The sequence below is a fragment of the Echiichthys vipera genome (genome assembly GCF_963691815.1).
Source record: "Echiichthys vipera genome assembly, chromosome: 12".
NCBI lineage: Eukaryota > Metazoa > Chordata > Actinopteri > Perciformes > Trachinidae > Echiichthys > Echiichthys vipera.
In genome coordinates this window covers 3,006,533-3,028,815 of record NC_139837.1, presented here as the reverse complement: position 1 = coordinate 3,028,815, position 22,283 = coordinate 3,006,533, and the positions used below count along the sequence as shown (strand labels likewise).

At 45.9% G+C, this 22,283-nt stretch overlaps 1 protein-coding gene across 1 annotated transcript in view; it reads left to right on the top strand.

Moving 5' to 3' along the window:
- kif6 (kinesin family member 6) overlaps nt 1–22,283 on the top strand; it is a gene marked incomplete at its 3' end in the record, with an annotated part of 86,105 nt that overhangs the window by 45,151 nt on the left and 18,671 nt on the right. Inside the window, exons 14-18 of the mRNA XM_083924528.1 lie at nt 6,587–6,689; nt 6,847–6,902; nt 15,784–15,834; nt 17,807–17,894; nt 18,042–18,177. Of these exons, the coding sequence (XP_083780654.1) occupies nt 6,587–6,689; nt 6,847–6,902; nt 15,784–15,834; nt 17,807–17,894; nt 18,042–18,177 (434 nt within the window). The remainder of the gene's footprint in view (nt 1–6,586; nt 6,690–6,846; nt 6,903–15,783; nt 15,835–17,806; nt 17,895–18,041; nt 18,178–22,283) is intronic.

Here is a 22,283-nt window from a genome sequence, read left to right as displayed (position 1 = left end):
TGACCATTTTTTAACTCTATCTGTATGTGTTTTTACATATTGCAGTGTGGGACATGACCATGAAAGAAAAGTGTGCTTTGTGTTTTACTGCTGAGTGGAACATTTTTACTCTGAGCATCTGGTGCCCCTCAGACATGTCTGATTTCCTGAATGCACTCCATAGTTTGACTCATACTAAATCCAAACATTGAAATGTAACATGTAAATAATCCAGCTGTTTTATAATCAAATAAAGGAGATCATGGCCCAGTTCTCGCAGACTCATGAGCACACGTCATTGTGAGGAATCGTCCTGGCTGAATTCGTAATACTGCTGAATACATGTTGCACAAAGTTACCGTTGGCTAGCCTAGAACACCCAGAAGGTCAGCAATCCTGCCCACAAATGGCATTTTTTAGTTGTTTCCTCCGAGATGAATAAAAATAACTGTTGGCCTTGTGTAAAATGGGCCCTTAGATGATGTTTCTTGACTCATGGATGGTGGATGCTTACTCTGGGGTGTCAAAGTGATCCAGTAAAGAGTTGTGTGGCTGCAGGTTTTCATTCCAACCAAGCAAGAACACACCTGACTCGACTTACTCAATCACCTGAACTGTCTTCACACAGTTGATTTGTTGGACCAGGTGTGTTTTTGATTGGTTGGAATGAAAACCTGCAGTCACACGGCCCTTTACTGGATCACTTTGACACCCTTGCTCTACGTCATGCACAGACCTTGGTTGCGTAGCCCTCAGGCGTTTCTATGAGTGATCTACGGATCCAAATGGAATCTGCATTTTTTTTTTTACAGTTTTTTAGCAGTGATCCAATTGAAAACCTGCAGAATTTAGTGAAATGTTTTCCTGTCTGGGGTGTATTTTCTTATTTGTTTGAAATCTGCTGTAAATCTGCTGTAAATCTGCGGAAAATCTGCGCAGGTGTCGTCAGAACTCTGTGGCGACAGATTCCACGTAGGCCTGGTGATCTCCGACTCCGCCTCATTTTTACATTGTACTAATTTTCGCACTCTTTATTTATCAACTTCTAAAAGCACGGACAGTGAAGAGGAACACATGTGCATAAGTATACACAGCCTTTGCTCAATACTTGGTTGAAGCACCTTTGGCACCAATTATGGCCTCAAGTCTTTTTGAGTATGATGCCACCAGCTTGGCAAACCTTTTCTTGGGAAGTTTCTCCCGTTCCTCTTTGCAGGACCTCTCAAGCTACAGCAGGTTGTATGGGGAGCGTCGGTGCACAGACATTTTCAGATCTCTCCAGAGATGTTCAATTGGGTTCAAGTCGGGGCACTGGCCGGGCCACTCAAGGACATCCACAGTGTCTCATAGCCACTACTTAGTTATCTTGGCTGTGTGCTGAGGGTCAGTGTTCCTGTGGGAAGATGAACAAGAGCACTCTGGTTTTCCAGAGAGCAGGTTTTCATCAAGGACGTCTCTCTACATTGCATTATTCATCTTATTCAAAGCTTTTCATTTGAAAAGTGAAAACGATGTTCCTCTTTAAACTGCATGAACCCGTGTTAGGGGCAAATAGAGGAAGCATGGACTCCAGTCATCCTCTGAGAACTCAACTTCCAAGTCATTTTCCCAATGAGACATCACTCTTACACGCAGACTACACAATGACTAAATTAGGAACTTCTGCCCACAATATGTGCTGTTTATCATTGCCCTTTTGTTGTGGAACAGTTGCTTCCTGTCCTGCAGACCCTTGCTAACAGTTACACGTCCTCTCTGGAATGTTTTACTTACACTTTTCTCACAATTCATGAAAAATGTCTGTTCCTTTCTGCTCTGTTTGCAACCAATGCTGTGAGCAGCACACACTCCCGACTCCATCAGCTAAACTAGCAGGGAAGGCTCGATGTTGTCCAGAAAGACTCTGAACTTTAGTGATTCTGACTTCCCCAGGTGTGGACTCCTGTAGCACACCTCGGGTCAGGGATTGCTTCAAGTACCAGTTAATACTACAGCGCCAGAGGTAATAACATCGTTACATATTGAATTATTCCACAAAGAATATGCGGAAATATTAAAAACACACAATTGACAGGGATAGGCGACACGGTGGTGTGGTGGTTAGCACTGTCACCTCACAGCAAGAGGGTTTCTTGTTTGAATCCCGGCTGGGGCCCTTCTGTGTGGAGTTTGCATGTTCTCCCCGTGTCTGCGTGGGTTTTCTCCGGGTTCTCCGGTTTCCTCCCACAGTCCAAAGACGTGCAGGTGTTCGGTTCATTGATGACTCTAAATCACCCGTAGGTGTGAATGGTTGTCTGTCTCTGTTCGTCTCTATGTGTCCTGTGATAGACTGGCGTCCTGTCCAGGGTGGACCCAGCCTCACGCCCGATGTCAGCTGGGATCGGCTCCAGCCCCCCAGGACCCTGACAGGGACAAGAGGCTGAATTTTTTACATTCAACTGGAGTGCCTATTTTCCATGACCCACTTGGAGCTCATGACTAAACTATATGCAGCGTATTAGATCATTGTTCTTTACTCCTAAAGTCCTAATTCAAAACAAATGCACTACACTGATCCTTCCCTCGTGCTCGACGGGCCGCTGAATGTTTATGTATGTTTTAATTTAGGTTTAATCCGGGGCTTCTGGTGCTGTGGCCAACAGCCTCTACGGTTACGACGAGGGGCATCGCTGCCCCCTGAAGATTAACTGTAAATGTAATGATGTTGAGCTTACCATGGAAACCATCGCCGGTTGAATGGCACATGATTGACTCTAATCTTTCCATGATACATCCTTCTGTACTGGGTTTAGCTTTGCCAGCAAAGAATAAAACATGAAAATGAGGGAGATTTTTCTTTCTTTCTGACGACTTTTGAGTTCCTCAAATAACAGGATTTCTACTGAGAGACCATTTTTTTACCTTTTTCTAGGTACAGATGCATAGTATCTTCTTTTTATGATCTTAAGATTGTTTTTAGAGATTATTTATATAGTTTTAAAGTTCTCTAATGGACGGACGAGGTGTCTCTGTTGTAATTCAGGCTGGTGACGACTTGCGTTAAGGTCACGGAAAGTCGAAGGAGACTCGAGACTTACAGGGAGGATTAGATCTTACTGTAAATCCTGCTCGCATGTAATGAGACGCTGATGATTCCACCAGTCCATCCACACTTTTCTGTGCTCTAAGCCGAAGCGTAAGACAATAGGACACCTCGTTGAGTCAAACACTACCATTCCCTGCAGGAGGCCACGGTAAAAACACCCAATGTACAAGAACTATTGTTGTTTTGCTAGCACACACGTTTCAGCCATTTTCCTCCTTTATAAATCGACGGAGCAGCACACTCATACTTCACTTCCCTGGTATTTCATTTCTGAAATTTGTTGAAACAGCAACAATAGTCACAACACATTCCTCCGCTGTGAAACCTCTGCGGTTTGTCAGCACTTGAAGCACGGAAAAGAGGAATTAGGAAAGTTGGCCTTAGGTCCGCGTGATCTCATTACCCCACAAATGATTCTAGTACAACATAACATGATGTCATATCGCGCTTAGATATTCCTGGTATGCTGCATTTTTTTTTACACGAGTCGAACGGAGTGCATTTCCCTCAAGAAGCCCCTGAAACTGATTTGTTGAAGTTGGCTCTTTCATCGCGCTGTGTGACTGTGAGACGCCTGCTGGTTTCAATCAAGACTTTCCAAAAATAAAGAGACAGAATTCCTCACTGTCCTATAATTAATCTCACATGAGTTACTGTCCCGCGTATGTCTCTGGTTAGAACAGCCCCGTCACAAGGATCAACACATTTTAACAAGGGTGGAAATTTGGCATTGTGAAGCTTTGGGTTTTCCATGGAAATCTTGCAAAAAAATAATGCTGATTAGGATTAGCTCATACACAATCCAGCTCAGTCTTACATTCCAGGGAAAGATGTCGGCCGGTTGGAAACACGGACCTTGTTACTGTAAATTTGATTTGTCAGGTTGAGAGAGAGCTCTGATGGATGTGCGGTTGATTCTCTCAAGAGGAACGAGAAGGCACAACCAAATTCCTGCAGCGATCCACTGAGACATCTTAGAGCCAGATCTGGGAATATGGTCATTTTCAATTTAATCCGACTAGTGCAGTGCACGTTGGGAGCGAGTGCCCATTAGGACCGGACTGAATGCTTTGCTCCCCGTATTGCTGCGTGTAGCACTGGCAGGGGGCAATGCCCATTCAGACGGTATGCCCATTCAGAATATGTGCCCCGCGGAGTGGGCTGATTTCCTGACCCCTGGAAGTGCTGCATCCTCAAGAACTGCTCATCCAATCACCTTCACACTCAACATTTGACTCTCCTGCGTCCCCAGCAATTCATCCGTCAAATGTGAAGATGATTGGATGAACAGTTTTGGAGATATGTAAAGGACAGTATTAAATGGTACATGGACAGAGTAAGAAGAACAGTTTCTTATTTACAATATTGATCTGTGTGGGCAGAACGGCGGCCTCTGTGATGTGACAGCACTTCCTCCTTGTTAAACACATTAGGAGTCCGCGGTTGCACCGGACATTAAGGCGCATATTTATAACATTTGTTCCACAAATTCTACTATGAGTAAGTGTGGACAGACAGTGTTCATGCCACACCATAGTCTGCCGCCCGCGTGCTGTTAGGACCAGCAGTTTTGTTTTCATTTGCAGCCATGACTTCCCGCTACTCTCTGAATCAAACATGACCACGTCCCTGCCTGTAGTTCCCCGGGATTGGTTAATCTTAGGGCTCTTTAGGGCGGTGCGTGAGGCGGACTAGCCAATAGTGTGATTTGGATGCGTCTGTGCAGCGCGTAGAACAGCAGTGGAGAGAATGTGCCCTATAGACGATACCACATTTCTCTGCTTTGGCAGATCGTCAACACGCTCTAATCTTTTACGATCGTATGTCGACATGTCGCCCACTCCTACTTTGAGGGCCAGCTGTAGAAGAACTGTATGAACAAATCTGATGTTCTTTCTTAGTCCAGAGATGATCTGTACCAAATGTATCCATGATTGCTCAGGATTTGTAGGAGGACAAGCGTAAAAACAGATCTGGACACGATTCAAAATGAAGGAACTAGACACTAGCGTGGATTTTATGCCAAATGGACGGACAAGGGAAAGAAAGCAGACAGACAGATCCCTTGCTTTAAAGTTGGATGTTCAAAGGCACCAATGTGTTTTTGTTTATTTTTCTGAAAGAGTATGTGAAGCAGATGTACAGCACTTTAAGAAAAATGCTCATTAAATAATATTACAAGCTTAGAAAAAGAAAATCAACCATCAGCTGCATGTTAGGTCCAAACTGATGTAGATTCCTTTCATGTGGCGAGTTGCCAAAGTTGGATGGGGGGGGCGTTCGCCGTGTAATGCTGACATGTTCAGAATGGCTGTTTATGTTTGTGTTTATGTTCTCTTTAAACTGTGAATGGCAGCCTAATAGTCCTTCAGTTTGGTAATTAGTGATAGGTGGGAGGTCAGCTGTATCAGTGGGGCTCTAGCTCGCATCTGGCTGCCAGATTGGAGCTGAGTACCTGTGGATGTGGGAACACGTACAGCTCACTGTCTCACTGTTCACAAGTGCACAGCAGGACTTCCCGTAGTTAGTAGATGTATTTCTATAGCATGACACGCAGGCAGTCTTGTTAGGATGCCACTTTGTATAGTAGGGTTTTTTTTGTTTTTAAGGTTTAGCAACGTTTTCAGCATTGACCTGCCAATGTGTACGGTAGCTTCTGATCATGGACTTGTGGTAAATGGACTTATATAGCGCTTTTCTAGTCATCTGACTACTCAAGGCGCTGTCACACTACTGGTCACATTCACCTGTTCACACAGACGTTCACACTGATGGCTGTGGACATCTACAGACCATCTAATCTAATCTAACCATTCACACCACATTCACACACCCATGCGTAGCACGAGGAGCAATTCGGGGTTCACTGTCTTACCCAAGGACACTTCGACATGTGGACCAGGGGAGCTGGGGATTGGACCGCCGATCTCTCGAATGGAGGATGACCCACTCTACTACTGAGCCACAGTCGCCCCATTATTAGCACATCTTAGTGCTTGATCTTATTCAGTTCAGTTTTCAGGATTCAGTTTTTGTGTTTTTTTTATTTCTCTTGGTGCGACACGGTGTGTAGTGGTTAGCACTGTCGCCTCACAGCGAGAGGGTTCGTGGTTTGAATCCTGGCTGGGGCCCTTCTGTGTGGAGTTTGCATGTTCTCCCCGTGTCTGCGTGGGTTTTCTCCGGGTTCTCCGGTTTCCTCCCACAGTCCAAAGACGTGCAGGTGTTCGGTTCATTGATGACTCTAAATCACCCGTAGGTGTGAATGGTTGTCTGTCTCTGTTCGTCTCTATGTGTCCTGTGATAGACTGGCGTCCTGTCCAGGGTGGACCCCGCCTCACGCCCGATGTCAGCTGGGATCGGCTCCAGCCCCCCACGACCCCGACAGGGACAAGAGGCTGAAGATGAATGAATGATATATATTTTGTACTGTTGCACCGTGGGTCGGAGAGAAACGTATTTTTGATGTATGTCTGGCACATATTGCAGAACTGACACTAAAGCTTAATTTGACTTTTCCCTCAGGCCCAGATCTGTCCATGGGAAAGCAAGAGGCCTTTGAGACCTTCATGAGGGATCACGAGGACAATCTGACCATCGAAGACAACAAGAAGCTGCTCAAACAGAGGTGAGTGGTTAGGGTGTCATGACTGAATCAGAAAACCTTTAACGAACTCTACGTTTGCTTTCTTTATCACAAGCAAGACTAAAAATATCCTCTTTCATTGGTTAACGGTTATTTACCACATTCAGTTCCTCAAATGTCTGCTTTTGCTTTGTCACAGGTCGACTGAGGCCAGAAGAATCGGGGAGAAACTGAACGAGGCGAGGAACAGAATAAGTAAGTTGTCTCAACAGATGCAAGTCAGCCTGTGGAGATCACGTTACATTTAGGAGCTGTGAAAACGTTAAATTCTCCATTTCACTGTCATCATTATCCTAATGACGGAGCTCTGAATTATAATTCCTGTTGATGTTCTTGGGATCCCAAAAGACAGCAGCCTACCTGCCTGGAAAACCCTAATGAACACATCGCTGTTGGGGTTCTGTTTCCCTGCAGTGAGGAAATGTCGCTCAGCACATTCCTGCAGTTTTCCAGGACAGCGAGGCGTTCTTGATCTCCACCCACCCGGTCTTCTAACCTGTGCTTTTTAACTAGCCTGGCTCAGGCTGTTTTACGGAGACTCTGTAAGCACACCCCTGTGTTCTTCTCAGCAATGACAGGTAGCGTCACTCGGCCAAAAATGAGGCCCGGCACAAACGCTCGTTTCAGTCGATGCTGAGTGCTCATGAAGTTTACCTCCAAGTTCCTGTCGTGACACATGTTTGCACCCAGGGTCTGGAATTAGCAGCTGCCACCTGCCAAATGTGTGTAAACTGCAGTGGTGTGGAAAATCCATCTGCCATATATATGCGGATAGAGAACGTGCACTACAGAAACGCATGCTCATTTAGTTTAACATGTGATTTTATAGAACTACACATTTGAAAGCCACCTGCAGCTGCTATATCAAAGCAACACTAATGGCCATAGACATTATTAGTTATAATTAATAGTGTTGCTTCACCCCTGCCTATCCAGCAAAGCAAATGGATAAGGAAGCAAAGATAAAGGTAAACAGTAGGTCTGTTAAAAGTTGTCGATGTTGTACTCAGCCTTCTGTGAGCCTTGTGCACGGCAAAGAAATGGATGTAGCCACCGCAACGTCACCCGTTGGTTTGTGAACTACCTTTGAAGCTTCAAGTTTGGCATCTTTGGCTGACCTCATATTGTTTTTTTGGGATCATATTTGGACATTAGGGGGGAGTTGGGAAGAAGCGCTGTCATTTTCAAATAACACTGCGCTAAGCTAAATGCTATAGAGGGTTACTTTGCAGTTTTCTACTGGCTGACATGCGTCATGTGGTGCTCTTTTGGCAGCGGGTGAGCTGGGAGCCCCCTGTGCTGTCGCCGTTCATCTACATCACGAGTTTCAAAGTGATCCAGTAAACGGCTAAATTGCCCGTAGGTGTGAATGGTCGTCTGTCTCTGTTCGTCTCTATGTGTCCTGTGATAGACTGGCGTCCTGTCCAGGGTGGACCCCGCCCTCACACCCGATGCCAGCTGGGATCGGCTCCAGCCCCCCCACGACCCCGACAGGGACAAGAGCCTGAAGATGAATGAATGATATATATAAAAGAAAATGCCTCATTGTAGTGAGACATGAGTCCACAATGATTTGAAGTCACAGTAAAAGTAACTTAATGCAGTAATGTATCAGTTACTTTAAGGTTAAATTACACAAAGATACTTAAAGACGAGTCCCGTCCCGTCACCGGTGGCAGCAAGTTGAAATGATTTCACTGCACTTTGGGTGAATTTTCCAGTAAACTCAAAGCAGTTAAAATGTGTTATTAGGGCTCAATCTGGTTCACATTTACTATCGCAGGCTACATTTATGAATTCCCCCAGACTGTGTGTGTGTGTGTGTTTGTGGCTCATTTGACATGCCATTGAAATAGATAGGTTTGCCTCACACCAGCGCCTGGCATCAATGCTGCCTCACATCACGACTGGTGGTTTGGTAGCATTCGGCTGCTACAGCACACACTTATCACCCCTGGAATTTCATTTTTTGGCTCAGTGTTTAGTCGGGGAGGTGCTGACAGAGCCGTATATCAGACGTGTCATGCATCACACAGAAATCAGCAATGACATCATGCGGAGAATTACTAAATGAATGTTGTTCTATGGCACGATTTAACAATTGAGTTCCTCGAACTTATTCAAATCTGGAAAAATACCCCCAGAAACATCTTGATGCTGTCAGATGTTATTACTCTGTAGGTGCGCGGGGCTGCATTCTTCCCAGATGAGAGACGGTGTTTTTAGTGGAAGGTGGTTGCCTCTTCTGGATGGAAAGTAGCACCATGATGTTTAGCTCAGTGTGTTTCCTTGCCATCTTGGAAGCCCTGCTCGGAAATTTTACAATACCTGTGTCTCACGGTTAATGTAGAACATGGAAACATTTAGCATAATATAGACAAAAGCGTTGCGCTGCTTTTCCTGATGGATGTACGCAGCGTGAGGGTCCGAGAGGCGGTAGCCCGTAGAGACATCAGTGTCTAAACATTTCCCTGGTTTACAGTATTGTTCTTGGCCACAGCGTACGGCTGTGAAATCTAATCCCACTGGAGGAGCGTATACGTTCCAAGCCCTTAGGTCCAAAAAGTGTGAGGATATATATTTATTCAGAGGGATCAGCGATGCACATCTTCTACCTCACGAAAGGTGTAGGGCAGCTGGAAACGAGCGGCATCTCCTGATTTCTCCGCCAGATGTTGGGGGGGATTTATGCAGTATGCTCCAAGATGAAGCATCTGGTATCTGGTATTCCAGTTTCATCCACTGCTCACCTTCGCTGAAGTGACTCAAAGACCTTCAGATCAATTTTATGGAAAGTCTATCGGAGCTTGAAATGTATATCGCTGCTAAGACGATTGTTGCAAAGCACTCGAGCAGAAATACAGCGGGACGAATGTTGCTTGATCTCTGGATCGCATGTGGTCTTTGTAACCAATGGCTTCTACATGACTGCTTAAATGGTAAATGGACTTGTACTTATAAAGCGACTTTCTAGTCTTCTGACTACTCAAGGCGCTTTCACAGTGTTTGTCACATTCACCCGTTAACACAGACATTCACACTGATGGCAGTGGACATCTACAGACCATCTAATCTGACCATTCACACCACATTTACACACCCATGAGCAGCACGGGGAGCAAATTCAGGGTTCAGTGTCTTGCTCAAGGACACTTTGACATGAGGACTGGGGGAGGTGGGGATCGAACTGCAGATCTCTCAAATGGAGGACGACCCACTCTCCCACTGAGCCACAATCGCCCCTGTTACAGTGCTAATGTTATTAGCTGCTTATTGGAATGGTTTAGGTAATGTTTCTAGTTTAGTATTAACAGTATTTCATGTTTCCTAGTCAATAGATAAATAGATATAAATAGATTTGTGCATTCGTTCTTCATACAGACTTGAATCGACACCCACCCAGATATTGAGAATCTGTAAGTGTATGATCCTTGGCTCTGGAGCTCACTGTGGTCATGTGCAGCATATCACATTTAACCCCCAGGCCACATAAAACACCAAATATTTATTGAGGCTTGTAGCTTGACACCGGTCCTTCAGGACGACGGCACGTCTCCTGACGATGTGAGGGGAAACCCTGCAAGGCTGCGGTGTTGAGCCCACAGTTGTCCTGGAAGAGGAATAGGAGCACTCGAGTGTAATGAAGCATCGCAGTAAGCACACAGCTTACACCACCAGTATTACTTGACACGTATGCAAATGAATCATTGATGGAATTTTTCCTGTCATTGAAGGTCGACACGATGTTCTGACTGAATACTCTGTAATGTTTGACTCTTCAGTGCGTATATTTGTAATATTATGGCCAGCAGCAACAGTTTACTCTCACACCATATTTAAGATTGCTTGAGTAGATTATTTAATATCTGAGTTGTGGGATTGTCAGGCATAAAGCACATCAAAGTGTATCGTGACCCTGACAAATATACCTAGATCACCATGTGTGAGACTGTCCTCCCCTAAAAAACGGCAGGCTTCTTGCTGCCTATACGTCATCACGCCGTAACACGTCACACGCATTGATGACGTCATGGCGATGCGTGGCTTTGTTTCCAAATCTTTCCGTAGACCTCTGAGTTTTTGTGCGTCTTGTCGACTGTTTTTGAATCTTTTCATCGACCAAATCTGCAGTAAACACTCTACCTCCGCATCACACCAACGTGAACCTTTCACCGCCATTGTTTTAAATGTCCGCGCATGGTCCCTCCTTCTTTTTTCTACGTCCCAACAGGCGCTCGGGAAATGACCTCAGAACCGCCGTAGGCCTCGTGCTCGTGCTCGTACACGTGCGCACGCTCGTGCTCGTACATCTGCTAACGCGCTCTACAAAAGCCCACCTCTCTCAGACGGGCTGTGGACGGCCCGCTGTCCGCAGTTATGTGTGGAGCGGTTGCACTCACACTGGTCAAACTCACTAGGCTTTAGCTGAAAAAACGGTTTTGGCCCGGTGCGGAAGAACAGTGTGAGTGCGCCCTAAGGGTCCAGTCCATGGTCGAAAGGGTTGAAGACTTGTTGCACGTGTAACTGCTCGGCCCTGAGGTTTTGAAACAGTCTCAGTACATGCCATGAATAGCGTGGGTAGTGTGTGGCGTTTACATTGCTGCGTGCTCCCTGCACTTCTTCAACCTGTCAACATGACGCACTCATGTATGCATATGTCTCATATGAAATGAGACTATACATCCGTTTGTTATGGGTCACGCTTGAGCAAGTTGTGTCTGTTAGAAGACTTGGACTGCCCACCTGACCACGATGTAAAGCCACAGGGTGTCTCAGTTCATTTACAATCTCAGCCGCTCCAACTGCAGACTGGCTTTGTGAGGGACCCCCAAACCCCGTTTCATGCTCCATATACATAAGCAAAAACAGAGTCATTACGGGCACAACGCGTCCCCGTGTGCCATTTGTAACATTTCACATCATCCATTCACTCCGACTCCACTGTCTGCTGAAACCCCCGACCGTGGTCTAACCCCCGACAGTGGTCTACATTTAAAGAGTGTGTGTAAAGAGTTTCGAGAGCGGAGCTGGTCTGCGTGTGTTACATGGGCCGATTGCGAATCAGTGAAATGCTGAGAGCTGATGTAAAAGTCAACCTGAAGTCATCTCATCTCATCTTCAGTCTCTTATCTGGGGTCGGGTCTCGGGGGCAGCAGCTCCAGCAGGGGACCCCAAACTTCCCTTTCCCGGGCCACATTAACCAGCTCTAACTGGGGGATCCTGAGGCGTTCCCAGGCCAGTGTGGAGATCTAATCTCTCCACCTGGTCCTGGGTCTTCCCCGAGGCCTCCTCCCAGCTGGACGTGCCTGGAACACCTCCCTAGGGAGGCGCCCAGGGTTCATCCAGACCAGATGATCCTGAACCACCTCAACTGGCTCCTTTCAACGCAAAGGAGCAGCGGCTCTACTCCGAGTTCCTCACGGATGCTCTGAACTTCTCCCCCTAAGTCAACCTGAAGTCCGTAATAATAATATTGTTATGCTTTATTAATCCCAGGATCTCTAAAAGGGACTCTGCGTTCCTATCCAGCGGGACAGATGTTAGTCTTAAATGCTTTTAGCGTCTTCATCTCCGCTTTGACAAAGTGTGAGCTGCGATCCAGCTGTTTTATGGCACCATGAGAGGTGTTGCATGAATAAGGTAGCTCTCCACACCCTTTTTTTTTTTGTTCCTTTGTAGCATACTTCATCTGGATTTCTCGTTTTTGGAGCTTGGGCCGGCGCTTTTATTTTGGCGACAGGATCAAATTACAGAGAGAGCCGCAGCACAGCGCTGTCTACATGTATATAAGACCTGAGGGATTGTAATGGAAACTCTCCGCAGAGCTGCCATTCAGTGTCTTTTTATCTTTCAGTCTGCCTCATAGTTTTCCTGGTCGTTCACTTAACTCACTATCTGATACACTTTGAATGGGAGTTTTCCTTTTTTTGTCTTAGACTCGTGCGTTGCCTGTAGAAAGCACATGTTCCTATGGAAAAGTGTTAAAGCCTAATGGACCTATACATGTCCAAATGTAGCCTGTCTTTGAAAGTGGGACACATAAAGAGGTGTGTCTCAGTCTCACATAGTCTTTCACAGACATACCACACACTGTGACAGACATGGACACACACTGACACACACTGAGACACAAACACAGCTAACCTAAGAAAAAGACACACATTGATCAAACATGGGGAGGCATATAGACTTAACTATAATTAACTAGCTAGAAACAATGTATCTCAAATCTTACGCATTATAACTTTGAACACTCAGGGCGCATTTACACTGTCCATCTGTACCGTGCCCAAGCACGTTTCACGGGTAAAGTCTAGTTCCTTTGACCAGTGTGAGTGCAACCGTACCACGTCTAGGTGGTACCTTTGCCGGCCACGGTCCGTTTGGGAGAGGTGGACTTTTGTAAAGCACGTTATGCACGAGCACGAGCGTGCACACGTGTACGAGCACGAGTTCTACGGCGGTTCTGAGGTCATTTCCTGGGCGCCTGTTGGGACGTAGAAGAAAGAAGGAGGGACCATGCGCGGACATTTAAAACAATGGCGGTGAAAGGTTCACGTTGGTGTGATGCGGAGGTGGAGTGTTTACTGCAGATTTGGTCGATGAAAAGATTCAAAAACAGTCGACAAGACGCACAAAAACTCCGAGGTCTACGGAAAGATCTGGAAACAAAGCCACGCATCGCCATGACGTCATCAATGCGTGTGACGTGTTACGGCGTGATGACGTATAGGCAGCAAGAAGCATTCTCCGAGGCCCAGGTAGTGTGAGTACAAACGGGCCTGGAGGGGGGGACAAGGACCCTAAAGCTCGGGGCACGGTACGGAGGAACAGTGGGAGTGTGCCCTCTATCGTTGTCTAATATGTTGATTAAGCTTATAATTCCACGGTCATATGAGCCATCCCAGCAGTGGCAGCGCATGGCATGAACCATTTACAGTAAATGAAGGGTTAACAGGCGTAACAGCTCTGCAGCTGCTGTGGTAACGTAGTAATAATATAGCCTGGTTAATTTACATCTCAAAGGAAAACTGGGAGCATAAACACAGGCTAACTTGTAGCATAGCTTCACTAAACGACCTGTGCAGAACTATTTAACCTTGTAATACAGGCTAGCCTACTTCTGCAGAGTGCTGGCAGAGAAGACTTGGGCATTTTTGGTCCAAACAAAATAGATAATGCACGCCCTTGCCATGCCGAAGCCTGAGTCTGGGCCTGATCTGCGGAGATATTTGAGCCTCACACACACACACACACACACATAAATACATACATACAGACAAATGGATATTGCTTTAATAGATAGAAGGGAAATCTACCCCTGATTATCCCTGATGTAGTGTGATAGATATGACCTACAGTATGAGTACGATTCAGTCCGTTTACTTTTACAGTTGTCCTTTGCCACTAAAGCATTTCCTCACAAATTCAATATCTTCAACGGGGCAATTAACTGCGTCAATTAAGGCGAGAGAGAGAGCGTGAAAACAGAAGAGCAGACACAAATGACTTACCCGTATGTTAACCCAGGTTTTAAGCTACATGAGGGCCAGTGACCCCAAAAGACTCCCTCCTGATGCTTCCTGGCTCAGTGCAGTCACAGGAGTTCAGAAGTGTGTAACCCAGCAGTGTGTCCTCTTAAGTTATTACACGGCTTTGTTGAATACTCGATTGTGATCGCTCGATGTTGGTCTGTTATTTCCGTGTAGCTGATGCGTATAACAGACCGTCGCTGTGGACGCAGGAGGATCCACATCCGTCAGTCAGCTGTGGAAATAAAAAACATAACATTGTCTAATTGTTCAATTCAATTCAATTCAATTTTATTTATAGTGTCAAATCCTAACCAAAGTTATCTCAGGACACTTTACAGAGTAGGTAAAGACCCAACAATTCCCCCGTAGAGTACGGTGGCAACCTATAACAGGCAGGAACGTCAGACAGACCCAGCTCTGTGGAGGACAGCCAGATGTTATGGCAGTCTGCCATGATGATGATGTTGATGTCTTTAGGAAGAAGCCGTGTAATAAACAGGATATTACAGAGCAAGCAGGTCGTTATTATGAAAGAAACCCCTTCAGGGTGATTCTGCTTCAAACGTCTGTGCTGTGTTATGTTACGTGTTCTCCCCCCACCACCCCATCTCCTCCTGATACTCTCTTATTATCACACTTGGTAATGGCACCCAACGCCGATCACTGTGGCAGCCATTGCAGGGGTTCAATGCACCCTCAGTGACTCCTGAACTCATTATTCAGCACCCTCAGGAACAGTCCAACAGTTGCTGCTATGACTTCTCCTATATCCATTGACGTATGGCTCCCTGTAGAAACTTATGAAACAGGTGCAGTAATTCATTCATTCATTCATTCATTCAGTCATTCATTCATCTTCAACCTCTTGTCCCTGTCGGGGTCGCGGTGGGCTGGAGCCGATCCCAGCTGACATCGGACGTGAGGCGGGGTTCACCCTGGACAGGACGCCAGTCTATCACAGGACACATAGAGACGAACAGAGACGTAGACTTTAATGTCATCCTAGGACAGACGAACACCGTTGTAATATAATGTATGGAGCATAAGATGAGGAGGTGGTTAATCATAAGAAGAAGAAGAAGATTTACTTTATTAATCCCAATTTCACTCCATTATTATTATTCTTGTTACACACACACACACACACACACACACACACATGCACAAACAGGACCTATAGACATGCAATTAATGGAGCGATGTCAGAGCGAGGGGGCTGCCAGTGACCGGCGCCCCGAGCAGTTGGGGGTTCAGTGCTCAACGGCACCTCCGCATTGCCCAGGAGATGAACTGGCACCTCTCCAGCCACCAGTCCACGCTCCATTCATGGTCCACACAGGGACTCGAATCGGCGACCCTCCAGTTCCCAGCTGAGTCACATGTGGACTGAGCTGCTGCCGCCCAATTAATCATTACAGCGCGTAGAAGGGATTGACCAGTTCCTCCTGTAACAGAAGATGTCTTTTTAACCGTGTACTAATGCAAAAAACCTATTTTGTCTTTTTCTGAAGTGTCTTTTTCCTCCGCTCTCTCTTTCTCAGATGAGCTGAAGAAGCAGTTAGAGATGCAGCGGAGGCAAAGGGCAGCTCATGGTAAGATCCCGCTGACACTGGATGTTCCCACAGCAACACTGTACAACAACAACAACCCCATGTACCCACACCGACAGCTAAACCATGCATGAAGCAATTAAATGCATCGTACGTGAAATCTCTGCATATCGCACTCTTGCCTTTTGTAGAATTTAGACTAACTGAGAATACAGGTTTGCTCCTCAACTATCACCTGAAAGATGAGCAGAGCTGTCTGTTTGTCATCTTTGTGACATTGACCTCCTTTCAGGGTGGGTCTGTAAACCTTGTGAATGCATTGTGGGTGCTCTCGTACCGTATGTGCAGCGCCCACTTCAAAGTCTTTGCAGTAGCCCCCACTGACTGAAAGCTTAGTGACCAGAGACTGGGCGTCACAGCTCTGAGACCCCTTCATTTACTCTCCGCTGACTGTCTTGATTGATGACATAAGTGCTTTGATGGGGAGCTCTGGTTGTGGAGCACACAAACATCTCCCTGCAGTTCAGGCGCCGAAGGTTTTTTCTTGTTATTTCGAGCACCGCATCAGAGAACGCTTCACAGCAGCCTGGCTTCGATTATCCAGAGCCAAGACCTAAAAATGATCTCTGAAGGAAACGCACTCACGTGGACACAACACATGCTTACTTGAAACAAAAAAAAGATGCATTATGACTGTATTTGGGGGGTTAGGCGAAGATGTTTCAACATCCCAGCGACTAGTAACCGAGGATGTATTCGCCCAGGTGTGTGTGTGCGGTGGTGGAGGTGTGTGTGCACCAATAAATAAGCAAAGTAATGGTCTTGTACTTATAAAGCGCCTCTCTAGTCTTCTGACTACTCAAGGCGCTTTCACAGTGTTTGTCACATTCACCCGTTCACACAGACATTCACACTGATGCAGTGGTCGTCTACAGACCATCTAATCTAACCATTCACACCACATTCACACACCCATGTGCAGCACAGGGAGCAATTCAGGGTTCAGTGTCTTGCCTAAGGACACTTTGACATGAGGACCGGGGGGAGCTGGGGATTGAACCACCAATCTCTCAAATGGAGGACGGCCCACTCTGTCACTGAGCCACAGTCGCCCCCAAAGTAAACTACATAGACATTTTCTTACAAATTTTCATTATCAAACGGTAAAATAGGACTGTTCACCTGCTGAATTCAAGTTGTTTTCTTAATTGCCTCGTTAACTCATCACAGCGCTCTTCATTCAAACTGGACAGGAGCTAAATAACAACCACCAACTCTGGTTTGGTCAAAATTAACCCTTAATTCACCAAGTAAGACATCGAAAAAAGCCACCAGACTCCAACAAAAAAAACTGTAATTTTACTTCTTTTTAAATAAAACTATAAAACTGTAGTTGTCAGTCTTTCAACCACAACTCTGTGTTGAAGGAAATAATCCATAATTCACCAATTAAGATGCAAATATGCCACTAAATTAGCAAAATAAAGTTATATTGGCCCAAAAAACACCCCATTAAACTACAACTGGTGATAGACTCAGTCATTGGACATATATTTGTCCAATCATTCATTCATCTTCAACCTCTCGTCCCTGTCGGGGTCGCGGGGGGGCTGGAGCCGATCCCAGCTGACATCGGGCGTGAGGCGGGGTCCACCCTGGACAGGACGCCAGTCTATCACAGGACACATAGAGACGAACAGAGACAGACAACCATTCACACCTACGGGTGATTTAGAGTCATCAATGAACCGAACACCTGCACGTGTTTGGACTGTGGGAGGAAACCGGAGAACCCGGAGAAAACCCACGCAGACACGGGTGGACCACACTCCACACAGAAGGGCCCCAGCTGGGTTGCGAACCAGGAACCCTCTCGCTGTGAAGTGACAGTTCTAACCACTACACCACCGTGTATCAGTCAACCCTAATTTGTGATTTTACCTAGAGCACGTCCACATTTTAATCTTTCTTAAAAACCTTTGCTGTGACCTGTGCCTGTCCCTTTCTACCACAGGTGTAACGGAGAATCACCCTGAGGTAGAGGAGGAGGTCGACCCCGCGGAAGAAAACCTGCGCAAACACATCGAGCAAGAAAAGAAAGCGTGAGTGTAGTAAAAGAGAATTTAATGTATTACATACCGAATGTTTTTATAGCTTCTCCTGAGACGCTGCTCACATTGATTAGACACGGCACATGCTGTGTCATGTGTACGAGAGATGAATTCGCTGCTGCTAATATTTCCCGACAGTTACAAGAGCACCATCGGCCGTCTGAGAGCGCTGAGGACAGAGATCGAGCACCTGCAGCTGTTGTTGGAGAGGGCAAAGGTCAAGCTCCAGAGAGACTTTCAGAAGTGGTGGAGCCAGGAGGCTTCAGGCGAGCAGGTGACGGACCTCACTTTCCTCTACCTGTCTATGTGACATCACATAAAGTGCAGCAAAGCACGACGGCAGAGCTACTGTTGTGTCAGAGACGTGTTTCTGAAATCAACCAGGAAGGCTGCGGCCGCTCTTTGTGTTCTCTGTATTTATGAATGTTTTCTTTTGTGTGTTTTCATGATATCGGCCTCTGTGGACACGTTAGCGTGTTTGGAAGCTGATACGCATGTGTCTCTCACTTCCGAGGCTTTTTATGGCACCAGTGTGACTCTCGCAGCCTCTGTTCAGCGTCATGCTGAATGGGCCCCGGTGGGAAGATACGAAAAAAACACACGGAAACTCATTTTTACAGAGTTTTTTACAGAATCCATGAGACCCGAACAAGGGCCTGGAGAGCAGCTGAGAGGCAGCACGGCAACAGCATCAATACAGTCTCAGAAGTTAGAGTCATAACAAGGACAGCATGTTCACAGTGGGGGCTAAGAAGTGAGTCAGCGTTTATTTCAGTCCAGATAAAGAATAAGTTTGTGTTTGGGCTTAATTACTTAAAAAGGAGGATATCTGTATCTTTCAACCTGGACCCTATTTCTTCATATGCTTCGCTCACACATCTGGCAAAGATCCAGACCCCGCTTCACCATAGATATGTATATGAAATGGATAAAGCCTTTTACGTAGATGTCAATTATTTCAAGTTGGTCCAGTCGTCCTCGCCTATGGGCGTTGCCATCTGGTCAGATTTTGATCAAACAAGGGCATTGATATGACGTTTGCAAGGCGGTTTGCAGGGCGCAGTGTATAGACCAGGGGTAGGCGATTCCGGTCCTGGAGAGCCACTGTCCTGCATGTTTTAGGTTTCTCTCTGCTCTAACACACCTGAGTCTAATGATTTGCTCGTTATCAAGCAGCTGAAGCTCGTCACAGTTTGATTATTGTTAGACTCAGGTGTGTTAGGGTAGGGAGGAACCTAAAACATGCAGGACAGTGGCTCTCTAGGACCGGAATTGCCCACCCCTGCTGCAGATGTCTATTATTTCAAGTTAATCCAGGCGTCCTCGCCTATGGGCGTTGCCATCTGGTCCGATTTTGATCAAACAAGGGCATTGATATGACGTTTGCAAGGCAATCTGCAAGACAACACAACACAACAAAACACAACTTTAGCCTGTCCTTTACCAAAGCTAACGCTAATCCAGGACAGTGTAAGTGCAGCTCCACATTTACTATACTATAAAAACATTTGGTATGTAATGCATTAAAACAAGAGAAAGAACGAAAGATATCTGAATGATCTAAATGAAAATGGGTTCTACGGGGACCCGCGGATCTCCCCTTTACAGACATTATGATAATTCAGACAGTTTGGGACAAAACACGCAGTTTTTCTCATGTACAACTGTGTTACTTCATCAGGAATTCTTGTTATATACATACTGTACATAAGTAAATGTGATATATTAATGAATCCTTCCAGGCAATATTGTCCCAGCTGGTTTCCCATCATACTCTGATACTGAAACTAGTGTTAAATTGCATTCTGGTTATTAAAAAAGTCTTAAAAGTCTGAGACATTTAACTGCAAGGGGCAGGGTATAGACCATAACTACTTTCATCATGACTAGCCACAACTTTAGCCTGTCCTTTTCCAAAGCTAACGCTAATCCAGGACAGTGTAAGTGCAGCTCCACATCATGTTGACACTTCTTTATTGAAAGTCTTGTATCCTGTATTCTTCTCTCACCTTCGCATCCTCACCACAGGCAGCAGGTCACCTTGTGAGATTTCAGAACGAGCCTTCACCATCTTTCCGTAACGTTTTCAGACTTTTCTGTAACAGGGCTACACGGTGGTGTAGTGGTTAGCACTGTCGCCTCACAGCAAGAAGGTTCCAAGTTCGGCTGGGGCCCTTCTGTGTGGAGTGTGCATGTTGTCCCTGTGTCTGCGTGGGTTTTCTCCGGGTTCTCCGGTTTCCTCCCACAGTCCAAAGACGTGCAGGTGTTCGGTTCATTGATGACTCTAAATCACCCGTAGGTGTGAATGGTTGTCTGTCTCTGTTCGTCTCTATGTGTCCTGTGATAGACTGGCGTCCTGTCCAGGGTGTACCTCCACCTCACGCCCGTTACCAGCTGGGATCGGCTCCAGCCCCCGACAGGGACAAGCGGTCGAAGATGAATGAATATGTTTCTGTAACAGTCTGAGCCTGTTGGTGACAAACAGGCACTTGTGGTGGATGTGTATCGACGGTCGCTGTGTGATTACATCGCAGCCTGGTTCGCAGCTGCGGGGCTCGCGCTCAAAACTGGATCTATTAAAAAAAAACAACGTTGTTCTCATTAATCATTTAGACACAAACACACGAAAACAGGGTCCAAGTTGAAAAACACATAAATTCCCCTTTACAAGACTTGATTAGTGAAAGACAATGTTTGCAACAGCTCGGAGAGAAAGATGAGTGGAGGTCTCGCACGCTTTGCTTGGCCTTCATGGCTGTTGTGCACATTTTGGAATCGAACCGCAGAGGAGATGTTAAGCAGCAACATCTGACCAGCAGACACCGCTGGCATTCACACTTTGGTTTTGATCTTATGAATGGAGGACAATATCTCACTCACATCTGAGCCAGCTCTGGGAATGTATCACTGGACAAAGAGGAAGTCTGAGAGACACACACACACACACACACACACACACACACACACACACACAGAGACAGACCTTACATATGCAGCTTTGCTCTCCCTCGCAGGAAGCCGGCTGTCTCCCTCGCCAGTATACATCTACTGTATATCCAACAGCTTTGTTCTGTTATTGGAGTAAAAGATCACACATGTCATTGATCGTGTGATGGAGCTAGACAACACAAGTAACCAGAGGTATTTTGTTCCCAGCTGTAAGTCACATGTGGCCACGCTGGCCCTCATTTATCCATCTTGCGTGAAAACGGGCGCAGATCTGAGCGCAGAATTGGTCGTAGGACAGGACCCACGTGTGATTTATGAAACATTCGTATCGGACCAATCTCAGCGTACGAATGAGCGGGCCTTGATAAATGCGGCGGCTGAATTTGATCGTCGTTAACACGTCACGCCCTTAAGTATTCCTGGTTCGAGGCCTCGCCCACTGAGGTCAAACACGCAGAGAAGGAACACTTGTTAAAAAAGACACTTTTCCGACACACAGATCGGCTCCTGACATCCGAGATGGAGCAAAATAAAGTGAGCTTTTTGTCTTAAGAGTCGGAATAAAAGGGGCCAATCATAAAAACGCTGTATGGAAAAGAATAACAGAGGCAGTCAACCCGAAGCAGCGCTCCACTGTGACCCGTGTGCGTGTGTGCGCACTGCTGAACCTGCGCTGATGCTCTGTAGCAGGGTTTGCCAGCGGGGTTATTAGGTATACCGTTAGAGCAGCGATGTCAAACTCAAGCTCACAGAGGGCCAAACTCAACATCTACTGCAAATGTGCATGTGTTCCCTTCTCTCCAGATGTGTAACGTTGAACCTTTCCAGTGCAGGTCCTTGTTCTTGTCGTGGTGTTTCTTCTGTTTGATCCTTTGGTTACAGCCACGGTGACAAACAGCTCTTTACCTTCACACACAGATCATCTGCTGAAAGCTGCTGTCCTCCATCTTTCTTTGGGTCGTTTTTGTGGTGTTTTCATCTGTTTTTATTAGGTTTTTTTTACTATTTGTGGTGTTTTGCGTCTGTTTTTAGTCATTTTTTAGTCATTTTTTCACATTTTTGTGGTGTTTTGCGTCTGTTTTTGTGGAGTTTTCATCTGTTTTAAGTAGTTTTTCAGGTTTTTGTGGTGTTTTCATCTGTTTTTACTCATTTTTTTCACGTTTTTCTGGTATTTTGATCTGTTTTTAGTCTTTTTTTTTCAGTTTTTTGTGGTGTTTTCCTCTGTTTTTAGTCGTTTTGTCATCTTTTTGTGGTGTTTTCATCTGTTTTTAGTCGTTTTGTCATCTTTACCTTCAGCCACAGATCATCTGCCTCCCACCGCTGCTGAAAGCTCCTGTCCTCCATCTTTCTTTGGGTCGTTTTTGGGGAGGGGTGGATTCAGTGTGTCTGCAGAGACTGGTAGCATGGATGCTAATGTTTGCTAACAGAAAA